At 27.8% G+C, this 18703-nt stretch overlaps 2 protein-coding genes across 2 annotated transcripts in view; both read left to right on the forward strand.

Annotated features, from left to right (window-relative positions):
- Window positions 1-4249: 4249 nt before the first annotated feature.
- On the forward strand, window positions 4250-5055 carry LOC101503659 (pathogenesis-related protein 1-like). Its single transcript, XM_004487759.4, has one exon. The coding sequence runs from the start codon at window positions 4324-4326 to the stop codon at window positions 4921-4923; it is 600 nt and encodes a 199-aa protein (XP_004487816.1). The 5' UTR covers window positions 4250-4323; the 3' UTR covers window positions 4924-5055.
- Window positions 5056-14115: 9060 nt separating this feature from the next.
- The window catches only part of LOC101503988 (uncharacterized), a 5475-nt gene continuing 887 nt past the window's right edge, over window positions 14116-18703 (forward strand). The window contains exons 1-7 of the mRNA XM_073370097.1: window positions 14116-14737; window positions 14985-15182; window positions 16413-16685; window positions 16840-16942; window positions 17386-17504; window positions 18012-18188; window positions 18469-18701. Of these exons, the coding sequence (XP_073226198.1) occupies window positions 14438-14737; window positions 14985-15182; window positions 16413-16685; window positions 16840-16942; window positions 17386-17504; window positions 18012-18188; window positions 18469-18701 (1403 nt within the window). The 5' untranslated portion in view covers window positions 14116-14437. The remainder of the gene's footprint in view (window positions 14738-14984; window positions 15183-16412; window positions 16686-16839; window positions 16943-17385; window positions 17505-18011; window positions 18189-18468; window positions 18702-18703) is intronic.

Consider the following 18703-nt stretch of genomic DNA (forward strand, 5'->3'; position numbering starts at 1 on the left):
TTTCTAATTGTTTAATTTACAAATTAAGGAAATATGCTTTCAATGTTAAAAATGACATATAAAGGAAAAATAAATAACAAGGAATCCTTTAATAAATACAAGTAAAAATGGATTTAAAAATATATTTAATTCAAAATTTAAAATATTTTATTTATTTATTTGTACTTATATCTTGTAATAGAGGGAATAACATTTGGAACATTTTATAAAAGCATTTTATACAAAAATGAATAAATGTTAATCAATTAATTTCGTAAACAATTATTGATTTTTTGAAAATTCTAATATAGATCAGAGTCCATCATTCAGCATTTAAAAAATATTTAAAATTTCATCAATCACATATACCTTCTCTTAAAAATAGATTATTTAACATTATGATATTTTAGAGTTTTGTTTAGTACGATACTCAATATATAATCATTTAATGTCATATTAATTTTTATATTTATTTATTTTAAATTAAATTTAAAGTTTAATTGTCATTCACTACTATTATGAGAAAATTTCGCATTACAACTATTTCATCTACATTATTTTTAAAAATAATTTTGATAAAATTTAAATATCTATAATAACTTATTAGTTATGATCGATTAATAGTATAAAAATATTTTATGTATATATGAAATAAATTTTTAAATTTATATTTTAAATCAATTTTATCTTCGGAGTAGCGGTATCTAACAAAATTTTAAAGTATCAAATAATTTACTTTATTTTTAGATTATCAGAAATTTTAAAAATTTAAGATATGGCTTAGGACATAAATAAACTTAATTAAAAAATTATATAAATATAAAATACTTGTACAGAAATAGTTAATAATTATTCATTAATATATAATTACAATGAATGCAGTTTATAAAATCAGATACTGAACGATCAAAGAAAAATTGTAGAGTTTTCGCAACTTATAACAACAAAGATAAAAAGAGACGGTAAGACTTCTCTTTGTTTATTGATATTTAATTTCTTTCACATGAATTTCTATACCATATTGTTTTTAAGGGTGACGGTAACCTTCATAAGTAGTTTCACTATACTTAAAAATTACATTGCAGTTATATACCAAAAACTTTAATAATGGAGTACTTCTCCATTTCTTTTAGGAAATGTAGAGGACCCTTACTCTAAGTTAATCACCTTGATAAATCTTTGTACATAGTAAATTTTACTTTTTGGAGCTATAAGATTTTATAATTTATATTTAACTTGTATTTAAAAATATATATTGTATGTTGACCAAGATAATTATTAGTAGTTTGCAATTATTAGTTTTTTGAATTCAAATTTGAGATATTTTTATTAAAATTTATTTGATGTGTTAGTTCACCAATCAAGTTATCTAATAAATTTATTTGATGTGTTTTAGTTCACCAATCAAGTTATCTAACTATGTAATTGATCAAGTATTTAAACATTTTATGACACTTCACATAATTTATTATTTTATAAGAATTATTTTTCACGGTTGAATAAATAAAATTTAATATACAAAACATTATTCAACATAATAACTTTAGATAGAGTTATTCTTGAAGTTTATGTAAGATATATTTCAACTGACAATATTCGATATTGTTAGGTTGAATATCATGTTTTAGTTCGAATTTGAAATCTTACAATTATATTTAAATTTATTTACTATTTCATCTCCAAACAAACAAAAAAATTTTACTTTTGAAGGAAGTAGAGAACGAAAAACACGACATTTTATTCAAATAAAATATTAAAAAAAAATTGTTTCAATATAAGTTTTAAAAAACTGAAATAAAAGATTCAAGTCATTTCATTAATAATCACATGACAATACATTAAGGGGAACAATAAAATATTTGGAGACTATTCTTGAATGCACTTGCTTTTACTAGATAACAACCTTATTAGTTTGTCTTGGATCGAACCAAACTTCAAGGTTTTGATTTCTCTCAACCAACTACTTACAATCCATAATAATATCTCCAAGTTTTGTTATGTATTATTAGAGTCATATTCGTTATTTAATTATACAAATTAAGTATAATTGTTAATTAACTAGTTATACTAATTAATTATTTTTATTGACTATATAAATTTTATGTATGATGTAAATGATTCTATCAATCTCTCATTGATCAATATTTTTTATTATTGTTCACTTTTCTATCATCAATAACTTCTATCTATCAAGAAAAATAATGTAGTATCAGACAGATAATTATTACGTTGTATTATTTTTCAAAATTTCCTTAAGAAAATTTTCATTCAAGATTGAAGTTTCATTGATTTGTTCTTACTTTTTAATTTTTTTTTCTTCCAGCATTTTATATTTTTCAGCTGTTGTATTTCCTGACATTTGTGTAGTTTGGTTTTTTTAGGCTAGAAACATTACAACTTGCGAGAGAATATTAATCATATTAGTAGTTAGATTGTTAATTATACAAGTTAATCACAATAATTAGTCATATGAATTAATTGTTTCTCATTGACTATAAATCTCATGCATCATTTAATGTAAATGATTATATCATTTTCTCATTAGTTAATATGATTTTCATTTTATTTTTTCTGTATTTTTCTCTTATAAATAACTTCTATGAATAATAGTTATATGTAAAGTTCAAAATTGTGGAGCAAATGAACTTCTAATTTTTAATTTGCCTTTTTTGGGTCGGACTCGGGCCAACTTGGCCCAATTTTTAGGCAAAAATGTAAAATTCGTGAATTAGGTCATAACACCATTTCAATAAGAATCTAAAGTGAGTGACCATCAATGTTCACTCGCACCTCTTCCTAAAGCCACACAATGGCAATAGTACTATGATGACAATATTTATCATCTATCATTAGGGACACACGTCCGAAATAAGACGATGAACCGTGAATCATTGAGTTTTCAGCTCATATCCCTAACGGATTTTTTCTAGAAGTCAAATGGGAACGTCTTACAAAAAGACACTTGATGCAGAACAAAAGTACACATTTTTCTAACCAAAAACTTATCACTCTTAGATAAAAAAAAAAAAACTAACTTGATCGTCGAATTATGTGCAGGTACACCACCCCCGCCGAAAAACAACAACTGTTATCATCATTGCAAAGCCGCCCACTCCACCTTTATGGCAAAAAAATCCAAGTTTACTTCAAATTATTGACACTGTTTATTGGAACAAATCTATGAAGGTCTCTCTCACACACGAAGGTTGACAAACTTTTTAACCCTTAACCTTGACTAAAGGACCAATATTCTAGAACACGAAAAAATATCACACTGTTTAAAACTAATAGTAATTTATAAATACTCATACACCTAAATAAATAACCAAAATGCACTATAGACATGATATATTATTTGATAGGAAAAAATCTCTCGTCGTCCTTTAACTTAATTTCAAGTAAAATTTCAGTTTTTTTTTATGATTTGATTCTTTATTTAATTTTAAGTAACAATTTGAGTTATATAAGTTTGATGAATCAAAGAATGAAAATATGAGTTTATTTAAATATTTGAGTTATAAATTTGATGAATATATGAATTTTCTTGAAATGAGTAATAAATTTTATGAGTTTTGTTTGAAGATTATCATTAATTTTTTGAATTTATGTAGAAAAAAATAACATTATTAATATTTTAAAATATAATAAATCAAATTATTACTTAAAGTTAAATTTAAAAAAAAAAAAAACTAAATTATTATCTAAATTTAAGTTAAAAGACTTATAAGTTATCTTGACTATTTGATATAATTAGATATAAACTAAGTGGAAATCCCTTTCACCCAAAGTCATAATGAGAGGCGATGGCTCTTGCAACTCGTATCCCACATGCACCCATACTTGATGTATCTTGCAATTCATAATATATTATATTCTAAATGCAATCAGCCGCCACATTTGTTAAATACGCAAATTGGCATGCTACATTTCAATTTTATCCAACTCCAATCATTTTTAATGTTCATCAAATCTTTTAGAGTGGACGAATTTAACACTATTTGAAATAATTTTGGCGAATTCGATTAAATTTTTAACGAGAAGAGTCTTTTTTTAAGGTAATAAAAGAATACATTTCAACACTTAGAATTAGAATTTTGTTGGATATTATATTTAATATTCAATTATTTGATGACACATCACCTCCTTGTATAATTAATAATTTTTTTAGTAAATTTAAATTATAAATTAATTGTATCATATGAGTACTGATACTTTTTTTAGGACAGCAAATAACTTACTATTAACAAATGTGCAAGAGACTGTGTGATTACCTAATTTTGTTGCATTTTTTTTTTGTTGAAGCCATTTTTTTTTGCATATAAATATGCTTGTATATTGTCTCTAATGACTCACCAAGCACCATCCATCAAAAACCAAAGTTTTCTCAACATGCCAAAACCAACAATCTCATTTGTTCTTCTTCCTCTTATATCAATCCTAATATCCACATCAACACAAATCTCACATGCTCAAAACTCACCACAAGACTACCTCAAGATTCACAACAAAGCACGTTCCGAAGTTGGTGTTGGCCCAATATATTGGGCATCAACCGTTGCTTCCTATGCACAAAACTATGCAAACCAATTAAAGGGAAATTGCAAAATGGTACATTCAAAAGGTCCATATGGTGAAAATTTAGCATGGAGTAGTGGTGACCTTACAGCAACATCAGCTGTTACCATGTGGGTTGGAGAAAAGCAATACTATGATTACAACACTAACACATGTTCTAATGGTTATAAATGTGGACATTATACTCAAGTTGTTTGGCGCGATTCGATTAGGCTTGGATGCGCTAAAGTCAAATGTAACGACGGTCGAAGCACTATTATTAGTTGTAATTATGATCCTCCTGGTAATTATATTGGGCAGAGGCCTTTTGATTTTACTCCTTTTGAAGTGCCATTGAGTTTCAAACATGGTGGTTTTTATGATAATTAAAGGTTATTAAGGTAAGTAATTAGTGTGGTTGAATGTGAAATTAAAAATAAATGTTTTGAGTGATGATTCTGTATATGTTTGTATATATGCAGATAGTCATATTTTATAATATGTTTTTAGTTTTGAGATTAATGGATTCTCAAACATGTGTGCAAGCTTGTTTAATTTTTACAAATTAATTATAGAACGCATATGAAGCAAACCGAACCAAATAACTATAATGAAATTACATAAATAAAAATGTTCACTTCACCTTTTATTTTTAAATCGGAAAATTATATAATGATTACTTTATAATTATATTTAAAAAATTCGAGTTTTGTTTCTTGAAATTACAAAATTGAGCTCAGCTTTGAATTTGTTTGTTATGAAATTAATGTTTGTAAATTATTTAAAATTCAAAATAGTTAAATATAAAATATAACTAGTGTGTAACTTGTGCGTCACGCAAACAATGTCATAAATTTTATTGACATTAAATACATAAAGTTGACTTAAAAATAATAATTTATAACCAAAAAAATAAAAATCTAATCATGCATGACTCTACCACAACTCTTCAATGACACGCATGACTCCACCACAACTCTTCAACGACGATGTCTTATTTTTGAATTTTTCAGAATCTTTTTTTCTTTCCAACAAAAGTTATTATAAAACAATACTTTTAATTTTAAACAAATAAAAACAATAATTATTAAAAATTAAATAATTAGATCAGATGAAATAAGAATTTTTAAAATAATGGACATGACATATATAACTTAAGTAAATTAGTAAATGTAAAGATGAGTAAAGTAACTTAATAATGAATTTTTATTTTTATTTTTATTATAGTATGTTATTTATATGAAATACATGATATTTAAAAGTTCATGTAAATTCTGTTATATCAAGTGGCAAAATATCTTTCATTCCGGTACTACTAGGGATGAGAATAGGCTAGGCCGTCCGACAGGGGCCTATGGCCTGGTCTACTTATGGCCTGGCCTGACCTGGCCTGTTTAATAAAAAGGTCAGGCTCAGGCTGTTTTTAAAGCCTATTTATGTAAATAGGCCAGGCTCAGGCTTGTAAAAAAGCCTATTAGGCCTGACAGGCCGACCTATATATATTTTATATGTATTCCATTCTCTATTTTTTCTTCTTCTAATTTCCATTGCACTCAATCCAACAAACATGTATGAAAACAACATATTTTTTTATAAAAACCGATATTATTTATTTGTTACTTTATATTTTATAAAAACCAATATTATTTATTTGTTATCTTTATATATATTATTAGTATATAAATTTAGAAACCCTAATTGTTTATTATTACTTAATATGAGTTTGTTTGAGAGGTAATATTCTGAGTTGTTTGAGAGAATTTGTTTAGAGGTAATATTCTGAGTTGTTTGAGAGATAATAATAGGTGCGTTTGTTTCAATAAAAAATTTATTCTTTTAAACCAAAAACTATTTTTTAGGGTTTAAAAGGTATTTGTTTCATATTTTAAAAAAATTATTTTGTTAGAAAAATCATTTTTTTATTTAATATATATATACATATACACATTAGTATTGGTATATGGAGAATCATATAAATCGATATGTGTAGAGCATCATGTAGCTACAGATAATTGTTTATTTATTACCTTTATATATATATATGATGTTGCACGAGAGGATTTGTTTGAGAGGTAATAATCTGAGTTTGTTTGAGACCATTTGTTTGAGAGATAATAATGGGTGCGTTTGTTTCAATAAAAAATTTATTCTTTTAAACCAAAAATCATTTTTTAGGGTTGAAAGGGTGTTTGTTTCATATTTTTTTTTAAATTATTTTGTTAGAAAAATTATTTTTAATGTGAATAAGGCTTTTAATAGGCTTACAGGCTAGGCCATGATAGGCCGTAGGCTAGACTCAGGCCGGAAAAAGAAGCCTATCATAGGCCGTAGGCCAGACTCAGGCCTCAAAAATTCATCGTAGGCCAGGCTCAGGCCTTTCAAAGCCTGGTCTGGCCTGGCCTATTCCCACCCTTAGGTACTACTCACAAAACACATTACAAAAAAAATAAAATTACAATACACATAAAAATTATGGTTATCTTTTATCTTTGAAGTTGCATGTTAGTCTTCAGTAATCTTTCATGAACCATTTTGAATTCTTTTGAATTTGTATGATATTTAATAAATAATTTGCATGATATTTAATGATAAATTTAGAATGTAAAATATATAATAGATTAGTAAAATTAAAATATAAGCATATAAAATAGTAGTTTTTAAAAAATCATTACACACCTTCACAATACTGTAAACTCGTCAAATCGTGATGTAACAAATTTTTTAAATTACACACCTTCATAATATTGTAAACTCGTCAAATCTTGATGTAACAAATTTGTTAAAACAGTTTGAAGTTTGAAAAACCACCACTTCTACATAAAAGTTGTCGAATCGATGTAATAAATTGTATTTTTTTTTAATTCCTAAATAAATTTTATATTTATTTAAATATATTATTATTTTTCTACCTGAAAATTAACTTGAATTCATGGTTAATAAGCGTAAATTAAGTTACTTACAAATAATTATTATTTTTAAACAAAATTTAGAAACATAAACAATATAATTCTGTGGCAACACTATTTCTTAGATAATCTAGAATCGAAATTATTAAGATGGACAACAAGACAAATCTTAGAAATATACATATACAAATTACAATTTTTTTAAACAAAATTTAGAAACATAAACAATAAAAAAATATATATAACAAAATAGTAATCTTTTTTTATAAATAGAATAAAATAAGAGTGACATATTGAAATAAATTTACGAGTGATTCATGAACATATCTACCAAGATAACTGAGGTCAACATTCTGCATTGACGTACTATTGTACCATTTTGCATATTCAATATCAAAGGTGTTCCATTGTTCCCTATACCCACAAAATTGTTAGACGCCGAACAAATGTTGTACATAGTTCCTTCAAGAATATTAATCTCAAATCGAGACATAAAAACTCACGGTTGCTTCAATTTTATCCCCTAAACATATGAAACACATTTTTGTTAATAAGTCGTGTATAATTTAAAATTTGAATTTATATAAAAAAAAAAAATTAAACCTTATCATCGTTCATCAAGACCATTTCCAATATAAATGTTCCATATACACAAAAAGTTTCCAATATAAATGTTCCATATACACAAAAAGTTGTTAGACGCAGCACCAACAATGACACAACTTTATCAACCAAATTCCATGACAAAAAGTTGTTGCAGGAATTGAAACAACAAAATTTGATTTTTTTTTCCGAAGAAAGATAAACACAAAGATTTGATAAAAAAACTAATAAGAAATTGTGTATATAGTAGATAATATGAATGATATTTAAAAGAGAGACACAAAAAATGAGAGATTATCAAAGACGAGTACGGTGAATTAAGAAGTAGAGTTGACAGCACTAAAAGAATTCTTAAATTAAACAAATGTTTTAATTAAATTAATTTGAAATGGCGGTTTTAAAAAACAATTACCTTACAAAAACTGTTTATGGTTATTCTTTTTATTTTTTAATTGACCACTAAATTTTCAACCGTGAAACGTGAAATGTCAAGTTGTGTATTGTATTTTATTTTTAATTCATTTTTTTTTCTCAACGAATGCACGTACAAAGTTGTGAAAGTTTTATTTTTTTCTTAAAAAAAATCATTTATTTTTAATTCATTATTTTTATTTTTTAATTGGCCATTAACTTCTCAGCGAACACATACAATATCTTCAACAAAAACCGTCAAGTCGTAGTCTATCGTATTTTATTTTTAATTTTTTAATTGGCCACTACATTCTCAACAACGTATGTATCGTGGATAAAGGTAGTGATTCAACAGAAAGTTTTATGTTTTTCTTAAAAAAAAAATATTTTTAATTCATTCTTCTTGTTTTTTAATTAGCCATTAACTTCTCATCAGACGCATCATTTACAAAGTCTTGATGTAATTGAAGTTTAATTTTATTCTTACAAAAAAAATAATAAACACGTATTATTTCTATTAATAGAAACTTGATATTTTCCTAACACTCTAATTAGTTGACACGTGTCAAACTTACCAATTTATTATATTTACTTTATTATAATGTATAGATTACCGACATTAATTCAATATTTTTTTTTTTATTTTTGACTTTTTTTATTACATCATCAAAATATAACATTTATTACATCATTCTCACAAAATAAGAGAACTATAAATATGTATAAATGTAAATGAAGCATTTTCCTTTTAACTTATGTGCATGAATAAAGTATACAAACACAAATACGTCATCTTCCGAGTCACACCTTTATCTAGGGGAGTTTTTCATCCACATAATGAGGTACCCCACCTTTTCATTTCTTTACTCCTTGTTTAGAAATATGCCACACGATTTGGTTAGCATTATTTTTCAACAATAGAGTTGTAAAATTGGACTCCAATTTAACAAAATTTTACCCCATACCCTTAATAATACTCCACATTTTATGCAAATTATCAATTTAATCCTTTCTTTTTAGAAGGAAAAAGAAATAGAACACATATTTTTTAAACTATTGAAAAACTTGTTTTAAATTTTTCGAAACATAAACATTAAAATTTAAATTTTAAATTTTTAGAAACATATGAATCTAATCACTAAAACATTAAAAAATGAGACAAGTCAAATCAGACCCAAACTCAAGGAAATTGAGGCTAAAACTTTAAGCCTCAAAATTTGGATATCTGGACCTCCAAATTATTTTGATAAATATTATTACTTCCAATATTTAAAGAATGAAAAATAATAGTTATCTAGTCGTAGTATACGTTATAATGAGTGCAAGATTTAAGTTTCAAATCTCATATTCTGTATTTTTACATTTAAAATTTGATATTTTCTATTAAATTACTTTTTAAAGTAACAAAAGAAGAAAGTTGTTAGCTTTGTCTCGATGTATCTTATCATGACTCATCCTACATTATAATAATTGTTTTTCTTACTCATTATAATTATTTTAAAATGATTACAATTATATCAATTTTTTCTAACAAAATTATGTATTCAAACTCCTCCGTTGTTTACACAAAAGAAAAACTTATATTAGTTTGAATAATTATATTTAAAAAATTATAACAATTAATAATAAAGATATAACAAAATACTTTTCATATAATAATATCAACAAATTAAAAAAAAAATATTTAAAATTTTACTTTAGATTTCTAAATATATTGCACCGTTCTTAAAACATTAAGACAAAATTGAAGACTCTACTAATAATAATATAATAATATAGTAATTGAAGTTAACCAAGTGTTATCCACTCAAAAAGTCTTAGAAGTTTATCCAATAGAGATCATACATTAACCAAACATATCTGTTCAGTGTTGGGTTGGATACAGTCCTCTGTCTCTGTGGTCCGAATCATGGAACCACCTCTTTTGTCCCTAACTGCACAATTATTTTTAAATAATTATTATATAACTATTCAACCAAAAAATTATTATTATTATTATTATTATTATTATTATTATTATTATTATTATTATTGAAATTGTTATGTTTTCAAATTACTAAACTTAAAAGTTGCTCTAAATCAAATTATTTTTATAAATAAATAATTAGGATTTTATTAATTCTTAAATTATTTAATTTTAGTTACAAAGCATTTTATTTTATAGCTACAAATATGTACTAATTGAATGAGAAATGTTTTTTTTTTCTTACAAAACTGAATGGGACATCAACAACATATATTTTTAGAAATGCATGTATTATGTATGGTGAACGTAAATTTCATTTACACATACATTATATCTCACTATATATGGATATCTGTAAAGATATTTTACAAACTTTTATAAAAAATAATATATTTTAAAAACTAATACTATTAAGTAATATAATAGTAAAATATTAATATTACTATTAATATGTATGGAAATATGTTGGCACTTACAAGTGACATACCAATTAAATATACTTTTTAGTTTTTAATACTTTGATTCAAACTAACACTATCCACTAACAGATGAAGTTTAGGTGGATCACATTGAAAATATATTATTTGTTGTCAGCAAAATACATGGTCGTTGATCAGAACGATTTGATGAATGTAAGATGGGTGACATTTCAAACTAAAAATATGATGAATTTAAGATATATAAACTTTCATAATAAAAAAATATTTTTATTGTCAATTGATTATAATTATTAAATTATTATTAATATCTGACTTTTCTATATTTATTTATAAACAGAGTTAATTTTAGTCTCCATTTTAATATTATAGGGATTAAAATTATTATTTTTTACAAAAGAAAATCAAAATAGAAATTAAAAATGAATAAAATAAAATTTAATAACTAAAAAGTTGAAAACAATCTTATAAGAACCAAGAAATAAATTTTAAAATCTTATAGAAACTAAAATTTATTTATTTATTTTTTTTTTGAATTATTAAGATTAATATTCTTTTATAAAAAATCAAATTTTTAAAATGAAAACATAACATAAATATTTAAGACAATTTTACTTATAGAATCACTCGTATGTATGATTGATCATAATTCACAAATTGTATACGAAAATTTAATTGTACATGTAAATTACACTCAAATCTGATTTGTAAAATTAGTGTTTGCCACATCATTGTTCATCTATTTGTGTTGACAAAGTTAGCCTATCTTATTTTTTTATAAGAAAAGTTAACAAGTGTTACTCATGCATATAAATCCATTCCATAATAATAACTAAAAGTTAAACTTATACTATTAATGTGGTGAATTTAAAAGATATAATTAAATAAACATTTTTTACTAATATAAGTAAATAAAAGTTAAAAATAATTAAATTTACTTATATTTGAGATTATAAAATATAAAAGAAAAAAATTGTTTATGTTAGAAATAAGAATAGGTATTTCTTCCGCGGAAATAAAAAAAGATGTTACGTTTGTTGTGTTGGGTTCAAATGTGAGTAGTTAAGTTTTACATTAATTATGAATGTGATAAATGTTGAATATATAATAGAGATGATCCACGTACCTATTATTTTATGATTTTGGGTGAAGATTTAGTATTAAGGTCTCTTGTGGTTCTAGAGCATTTGGTATGTTGTTGTTTTTGCGCTCTCCTAGACTCCCCAACAAGTGGTATCAAAGCTTTGGTTCGGTATTATGGGCGAGCGGGATTGAATCCTTGTATCGAAAGTCTTACTGACTGTGTAGTCATCATATGTGTTCTATTGGTAATAACGATAGTGCAAGTATAAGATGATAGATACTCACACTTCATAGGGACATTGTTGAGTTTAAGTGTGAGTGATTAAGTTCCACATCGACTACAAACATGGTAAATATTAGATATATAAGAGGTGACCTATATACTAATTGTCTTAAGGTTTTTGGCAAAGATGTGGAAGGTCTCTTGTGGCAATAGATGGTCGGCTCCCCAAGATGCAACCTTATTGGAGAAAAATAATATATCCTTCATGTGGTCACATCCCTAACTTTTAATTTAATCATTCTACTTTTTTTTTTTTTTTTTTATCGTGGACAAAAATCGTTATGACTCCTGAACAAGTCAATAGCTAAATTCTTTAGTTGTTGTTCACTAAATATTTGACAAGACAACCTATAATTTATTTTCATTTTTATAATGTGTCATGTACATGAATAAGAGTTTCGTTGTTGATTACATGATATGAATCTAACCCCTTCAAATTGTTAACTAATTGATTCAATCAGGATATACATTTGTGTTTGTGTTAGATGTAGAAAGCATGCTTTGGGACATTTATGTTTGTGATTTAATTGTTGGTTTTGAGTTATTGTAAAAATGAACATGGTGTAGGTGTACCACAAGCCTTTTTGGCATTTATTGTTGTTGACTTCTTACAACACCAATACATCCCTAACAAGTCATCAATTTCTACCCCATTTATTTATTGTTCTTGACTTCTTACAATACCCAATACACTACTAACAAATCATCAATTTTTACAAAAATCATAAATGGGGTGTATTATTAATCAATTGTTAATATCAAAATCAATCAAATTCATATGAGTCTTGATTCGTCCAATATAACTTTATACGTAGTGAATACTCCTAAAGTTAAATCGTGGACAATATTAATTCATTAACTACCTTATATACTTCGTTAACCAATAATCTATACACTATTAACTACTTTGATAAAAATTTGTGCGACCTTAATATTAACAATATTTTTTGCATGAAGAATGATTCAAATTAACGTTATATTAGTATAAAATATGTTGTTTTGAAATTAGTGTGCAAAAACACACTTTAAGCGCTTGAAACAAATAAATTTCACAATCAATTTCAAAAACTCACTATCAATTTCTACAACATTACAAATATAAAATTTGAAAAATGGGAGGAAACCCTATAAACCTTAAAAATAGCTAAATGTATAAAAATAAGGAGGAATAAGTTGAAACCATAAGCAAAAAAATTTAGAAATAATCATAACAAACAAAAATAGCAAATAAACTCAACACAAAAATAGGAATATGATACATTTTTCACCACTACCATTGTTACTTTATTAAAGATGTGATTTTCATCATATTGTTCTTCTTCTTTCTCTTAAATCATTATCTTTATCTCTATTTCAAGGTTTAATCAAAATCAAAATGAAAAAATTGAAGAAAAAAGAAAGATGAAGAAAAAAAAAACAAAGAGGAAGAAAAGAAGAAATATTCATATTCAATACATCTCTACGGTGAACGAGAAAGGAAGAAAGAAAGAAAAAGAAAAAAAACACTAAAAGAAAAGAAAAGAAAACAAAAGGGAGAAAACAAAAATATTATGCAAAATTGATATTTAAATTAGCAAAATCACATTTTTCTAATGTATAAAATTAAAGTGATATATATGAACAGTTGACTAGAATATCATTTATCATTTATATTTGTATCACAAAAATATATCCATTAACATTTCTAAAAGGAAAAGCTATACAGTCAACACCCTTTATAAAGTTTAAGATTCAACAAACTTTTAAATAAATTTTTTCTAATTTAAAATTTAACTTATACTTAAAAGTTTTGTTAACAAATTCGTTACTTGTTATTCTACTATATCATCATCCCTAGCGTGCACACCCTCTCATTCCTTATAAAGATAAGTTTCTACCCAATATACCCCCACCGTATTCCTAAACTTTCAAAAACTTTCAAGGTTATTATTGTCACTAAGGAAAAATAGTAGCTCAAACTTCTTGTTCAGATTGTCGTGTTCCTTCCACAATAAAAAGAAAAACAAAACACCTTTCTCTGTTTTTCCTCTCTGTTGCGTTTCCGATTTCTCACACACACACGCATCCAAAACCCCCAAATTTTTAATCTTTTTCAAAACCCCATTTTTTTGCACCCAAGAAATTTCGCTGTCATTTTGTTCGGCTGTTTCTTGATTTCTTCTACAGCGCGTGAGCGTTCTTCGCTCGATCTCAAATACTGCGAGCTGTTTTTTTAATGGCGGCGGGGACAATGGCGACGGCGGCCGGAGCTGCGGTAGTGTTGTATTACGTTAGTCGGAGACTTGCGAAGAAGGAGGACGAGGAAGAAGAGGATCATGCTGATGGCGATGTGTCGAAATCGAGTAGATCGGTTCGGAGGAGGAGGATTTCCCGGAGACCAGCTCAGGCTCCGGCGACTTTGCTTGAATCGATCGTTACTTTGTCGGAGACTTTGCGGTTTACTTATTCAGAGACCCTTGGAAAATGGCCTATTGGTGATTTAGCTTTTGGGATCAATTACTTCATGCGTAAACAGGTCAATTTCTGAAATTCTAGTGTTTTTGGAAATGTGAGTGCTTTTTGCTAAGATTATTGTTGAAATTTGAGTGGTGTTATTGTGATTGGAAGTTATATAAATTGAAGATATGTGTGGTGTCTGACAAGACATAACACACGTGGTTACATTAAATTACTTATATTACATGTATCAGTGTTGTGTCTGGTGTTTGTGTAAGTGGTTTATAGGTTGGGAGTGATGAGAGTGATGGTTGGTTGAATTGCAGGGTAATTTGGCAGTTGCAAGTGTATATGCTGGAAGTGATTGTGTGCAACTAAAAGGAGATGAAATTATTGTGGAATTGTATGAGCTTTTGAGGCTGTTGACATTGTGTATGCTTTTTTCCAAGAAGCCATTTCCTGTGTTTTTAGATTCAGCTGGATTCACACTGGAAGATGTTCTCATACAGAAGCCTAAAGCTGGGGTATGATTTTATTTGTCTTTATTATTATTCACTCTTTTGTATCTATGTTCCTTTTGTTTTTATGTGTTTATTTGTTTGTTTGTTATGTTTATTTTATGTTTTTGGGGGAATGAGGGGGTGGAGAGGAGTAAGACAAATCATAGGCGCGCAGAGACTCAGACTTAGCCATTCATATAGGTTTAGAGATTATGGTCTCATTCTCACTAAATTTTAGGAGGAACAATGCTAATGAAAAGGACCTTTGCTTCTTAATTTTGAATTGTGGCCACTATTTTTTCCTTTTAGGAGAATAAAAATGTTTTAACATCACGACTTTTAGTGTTTGATAGTGGAAGTGGTATGCCCTTCTACTAGCAAAAGGTGTGGATTTCCTAGTTGGTCCCTTAAATGTATGGTTTTGACGAGTTGATTCCTAAAATTAAGAAATTAACAAAAAAGTCTATGAAATTGTAAATTGTTGGTTATTTTGTCCAGACATGATTTTATATTAGTTTCTAAAGTTAATACTTAAAATGAAATTGATCACTAAATAAATTACATATGAATGTCAAGTTATATGCATCAGACTATTTCATTGTATCTTGTCATGAATTATCTTTAATGATAGACCATCTATATCCAAATCTCTCCGACTCTGAGTGGTTTGGCATACAGTTTTTCTTTGTCTTCCTCTACCTCTTTAAATTGGATTATTTTTCATCTGCTTTTCCCTCCTCATTGGTGCTTCTATCGGTCTTCTCTACATATAACCAACCACAAATACTTTGTCATCTTTTCTTCGATTGGACCTACCCTTAATTTTTCTCTAATGATTTTATTCTTAATCCTATCTTGTCTTATGTGACCGACCACTCTTTCATTGTATCATCCTCATATGTGCAATACTCACTCAGCATATAATCCCGTATAACATTGCTGGTTATACGACTATTAAATTTTCTCTCAAGCTTGAGTGGTAGTTTTCTGTTACAAATTCCGCTAGAAGCCTACTGCCTATGTATGAGATGATTGATTACTGTTAATATTATTGATATCGTTTCCTAATACTTGTTTTGTCTTGCCCCTTGTTTTAATTCTGAAATTATCATGGCTTTATTTACATGTTAGTCATTAAATACAAAATATGAATATTCTTTCTTTTTTGTTCCTATTTCACTTTCACTTACTAAAGTATATCAGGTTTTCATCAGTTTCTTCCGCAATTTGATTCTATGGTATATCTTTCTGCAGCTTCTGAAGCCCGCTTTCACAATTATACGTGATACACAGTCAAAATGTTTACTTCTATTGATCCGGGGCACTCATAGCATAAAAGACACACTGACAGCTGCAACCGGTGCTGTCGTACCCTTCCATCATTCGGTTTTAAATGATGGTGGGATAGGCAACTTGGTTTTAGGATATGCACACTGTGGTATGGTTGCTGCTGCTCGATGGATTGCAAAGCTCTGTACTCCTACCCTATTAAAGGCTCTTGGTGAATGTCCAGACTTCGAAGTCAAGGTATGTATTGAATGGAAAATTTTAATTCTATTTAGAAGAACTGTATAATGGGACATCACTATGTATTGAATAGAAAATTTACTCGGTATTAATGGATATATTCTAGTTTCATGTTGTATCCTGCAACTAACATAGTAACATATACATTCCATAGGTTGTCGGGCACTCACTTGGCGGTGGTACTGCTGCACTGCTAACATATATTCTGAGAGAGCAGAAAGAGTTCTCATCAAGCACTTGTGTCACATTTGCCCCAGGTATGTCATTATATTGCTTTTTGTACGAATTTTTTTTATTCATTTGACTAATTACATAATTTATCAACATCATCATTATTATTATTATTATTATTTTTTATAACTCTATCACAATATCTTTGACTAATTGTGCTTTGTACTGTGTCTATGCGGTTTATATTTATACTCTTATTGGTTTGATCACAAAAATGATGATTTCCTATTAAAAATATTAACACTTAGAAACAAGGATTTCTACTTTGGCCTAGTTTCTTTTTTCAAATAAATAAATACTGAAAGGGAGATGAGTGAAGAGTGTAGTTCATGTTATGATATTTATTTAATTTGAAATTCTTGGGCTACCATGATATTTGTCCACAATTCTAATTGATCACTTCACGACATTGAATTTTGTTGTCATAGTACCGTTGCTAATTCTTGTATCATAATTATCATATTTGCAGCTGCTTGTCTGACATGGGAGTTAGCCGAATCGGGAAAACATTTCATCACTACCATTATAAATGGTTCTGACTTAGTGCCCACATTTTCAACTTCCTCTATTGATGATCTCCGATATGAGGTGCTGCAGCTGTGCTTCCATCTTTAGATGGTTTTCGTAAACATTAATGATTAAAAATTAAACCCTGATTTTCACCTGCAATCTTGGTAAGGTTTTGGATATTAATCCCTAAACTAAAGAAACAGGAATAAAGACCCTTGACTTATTATACATTTTCACTAATGTGAATAGAAAATAATCGAGGACCTTTATTTGTTTTTTCCTTAGTGTAAGGACTAGTGTGAAAAATCTTGTCAAGGTTACTGATGAAAATGAGGTTATACCTGAACAATAATGTTTCATTACCGATTTTGGAGTGTGTTTATTCCCACTCTTCTGTTTCTGTTGTCACTCCTATTCAACTAATTTTGTCTAAAATGTCCTCCTTTGTTAATCAAACTAATAATTTTGAAAACCTATTTAAAATCTAATTAAATTGGAGTGGAAAGAGAGATATGGTTGCAATAGCCATTCCCCTTAGTTTATGATGTAATTTGTCTTCTTCTCACTTAAGTTGGTTTTCATCAGGTTACCGCATCCTCTTGGTTAAATGATTTACGGGATCAGGTTGAACATACAAAGGTCCTGAATGTTGTCTACCGCTCTGCAACCGCGCTTGGATCTCGCTTACCAACTATATCTAGTGCGAAAGCTAGGGTAGCTGGCGCAGGTGCTATTCTGTGGCCAGTAACCAGTGGCACTCAGGTAGCTTCATCTCCATGCTCCCTGATCTCTAATTGACATTCACGGCATGCAGCGCATAGTGGTATTTGGGTTATAATTTTGAATTGGACTTATCTTGACATTGGCAAGAGTATGTAGTTATCCATCTGTGCATAATATGAAGAGATGACTGATCAATTGATCATGGCACTCACATATTTGCATTGTTATGGTATTTGTACTTATCCATGTTGCGCTGCAATTCCTTGATATTTAATGTGTCTGTCTTTGATCTTATTAAGTCCCTGTTTTATACTAGCAGGTTATGATGAAGCGTGCACAGAGTGTTGCAGAAGCTGTTGTCAGGACTCGTTCATCATTGTCATCATGGTCTTGCATGAGTGCCCGTCGCCGAAATGTTGGTCCATCACCAAAATCTGATACAGAAGGCTTAACCGAAAGAGTTGAGTCTCTTTTGACCAAAGAAGCAGCAATAGAATCTGTGCTTACGGACGATCCCAATTCCTCAAGCGGAGGTTCAGGTCATGATGACACAG

The sequence above is a fragment of the Cicer arietinum genome, chromosome 1 (assembly GCF_000331145.2).
Source record: "Cicer arietinum cultivar CDC Frontier isolate Library 1 chromosome 1, Cicar.CDCFrontier_v2.0, whole genome shotgun sequence".
In the NCBI taxonomy this organism is placed as follows: domain Eukaryota; kingdom Viridiplantae; phylum Streptophyta; class Magnoliopsida; order Fabales; family Fabaceae; genus Cicer; species Cicer arietinum.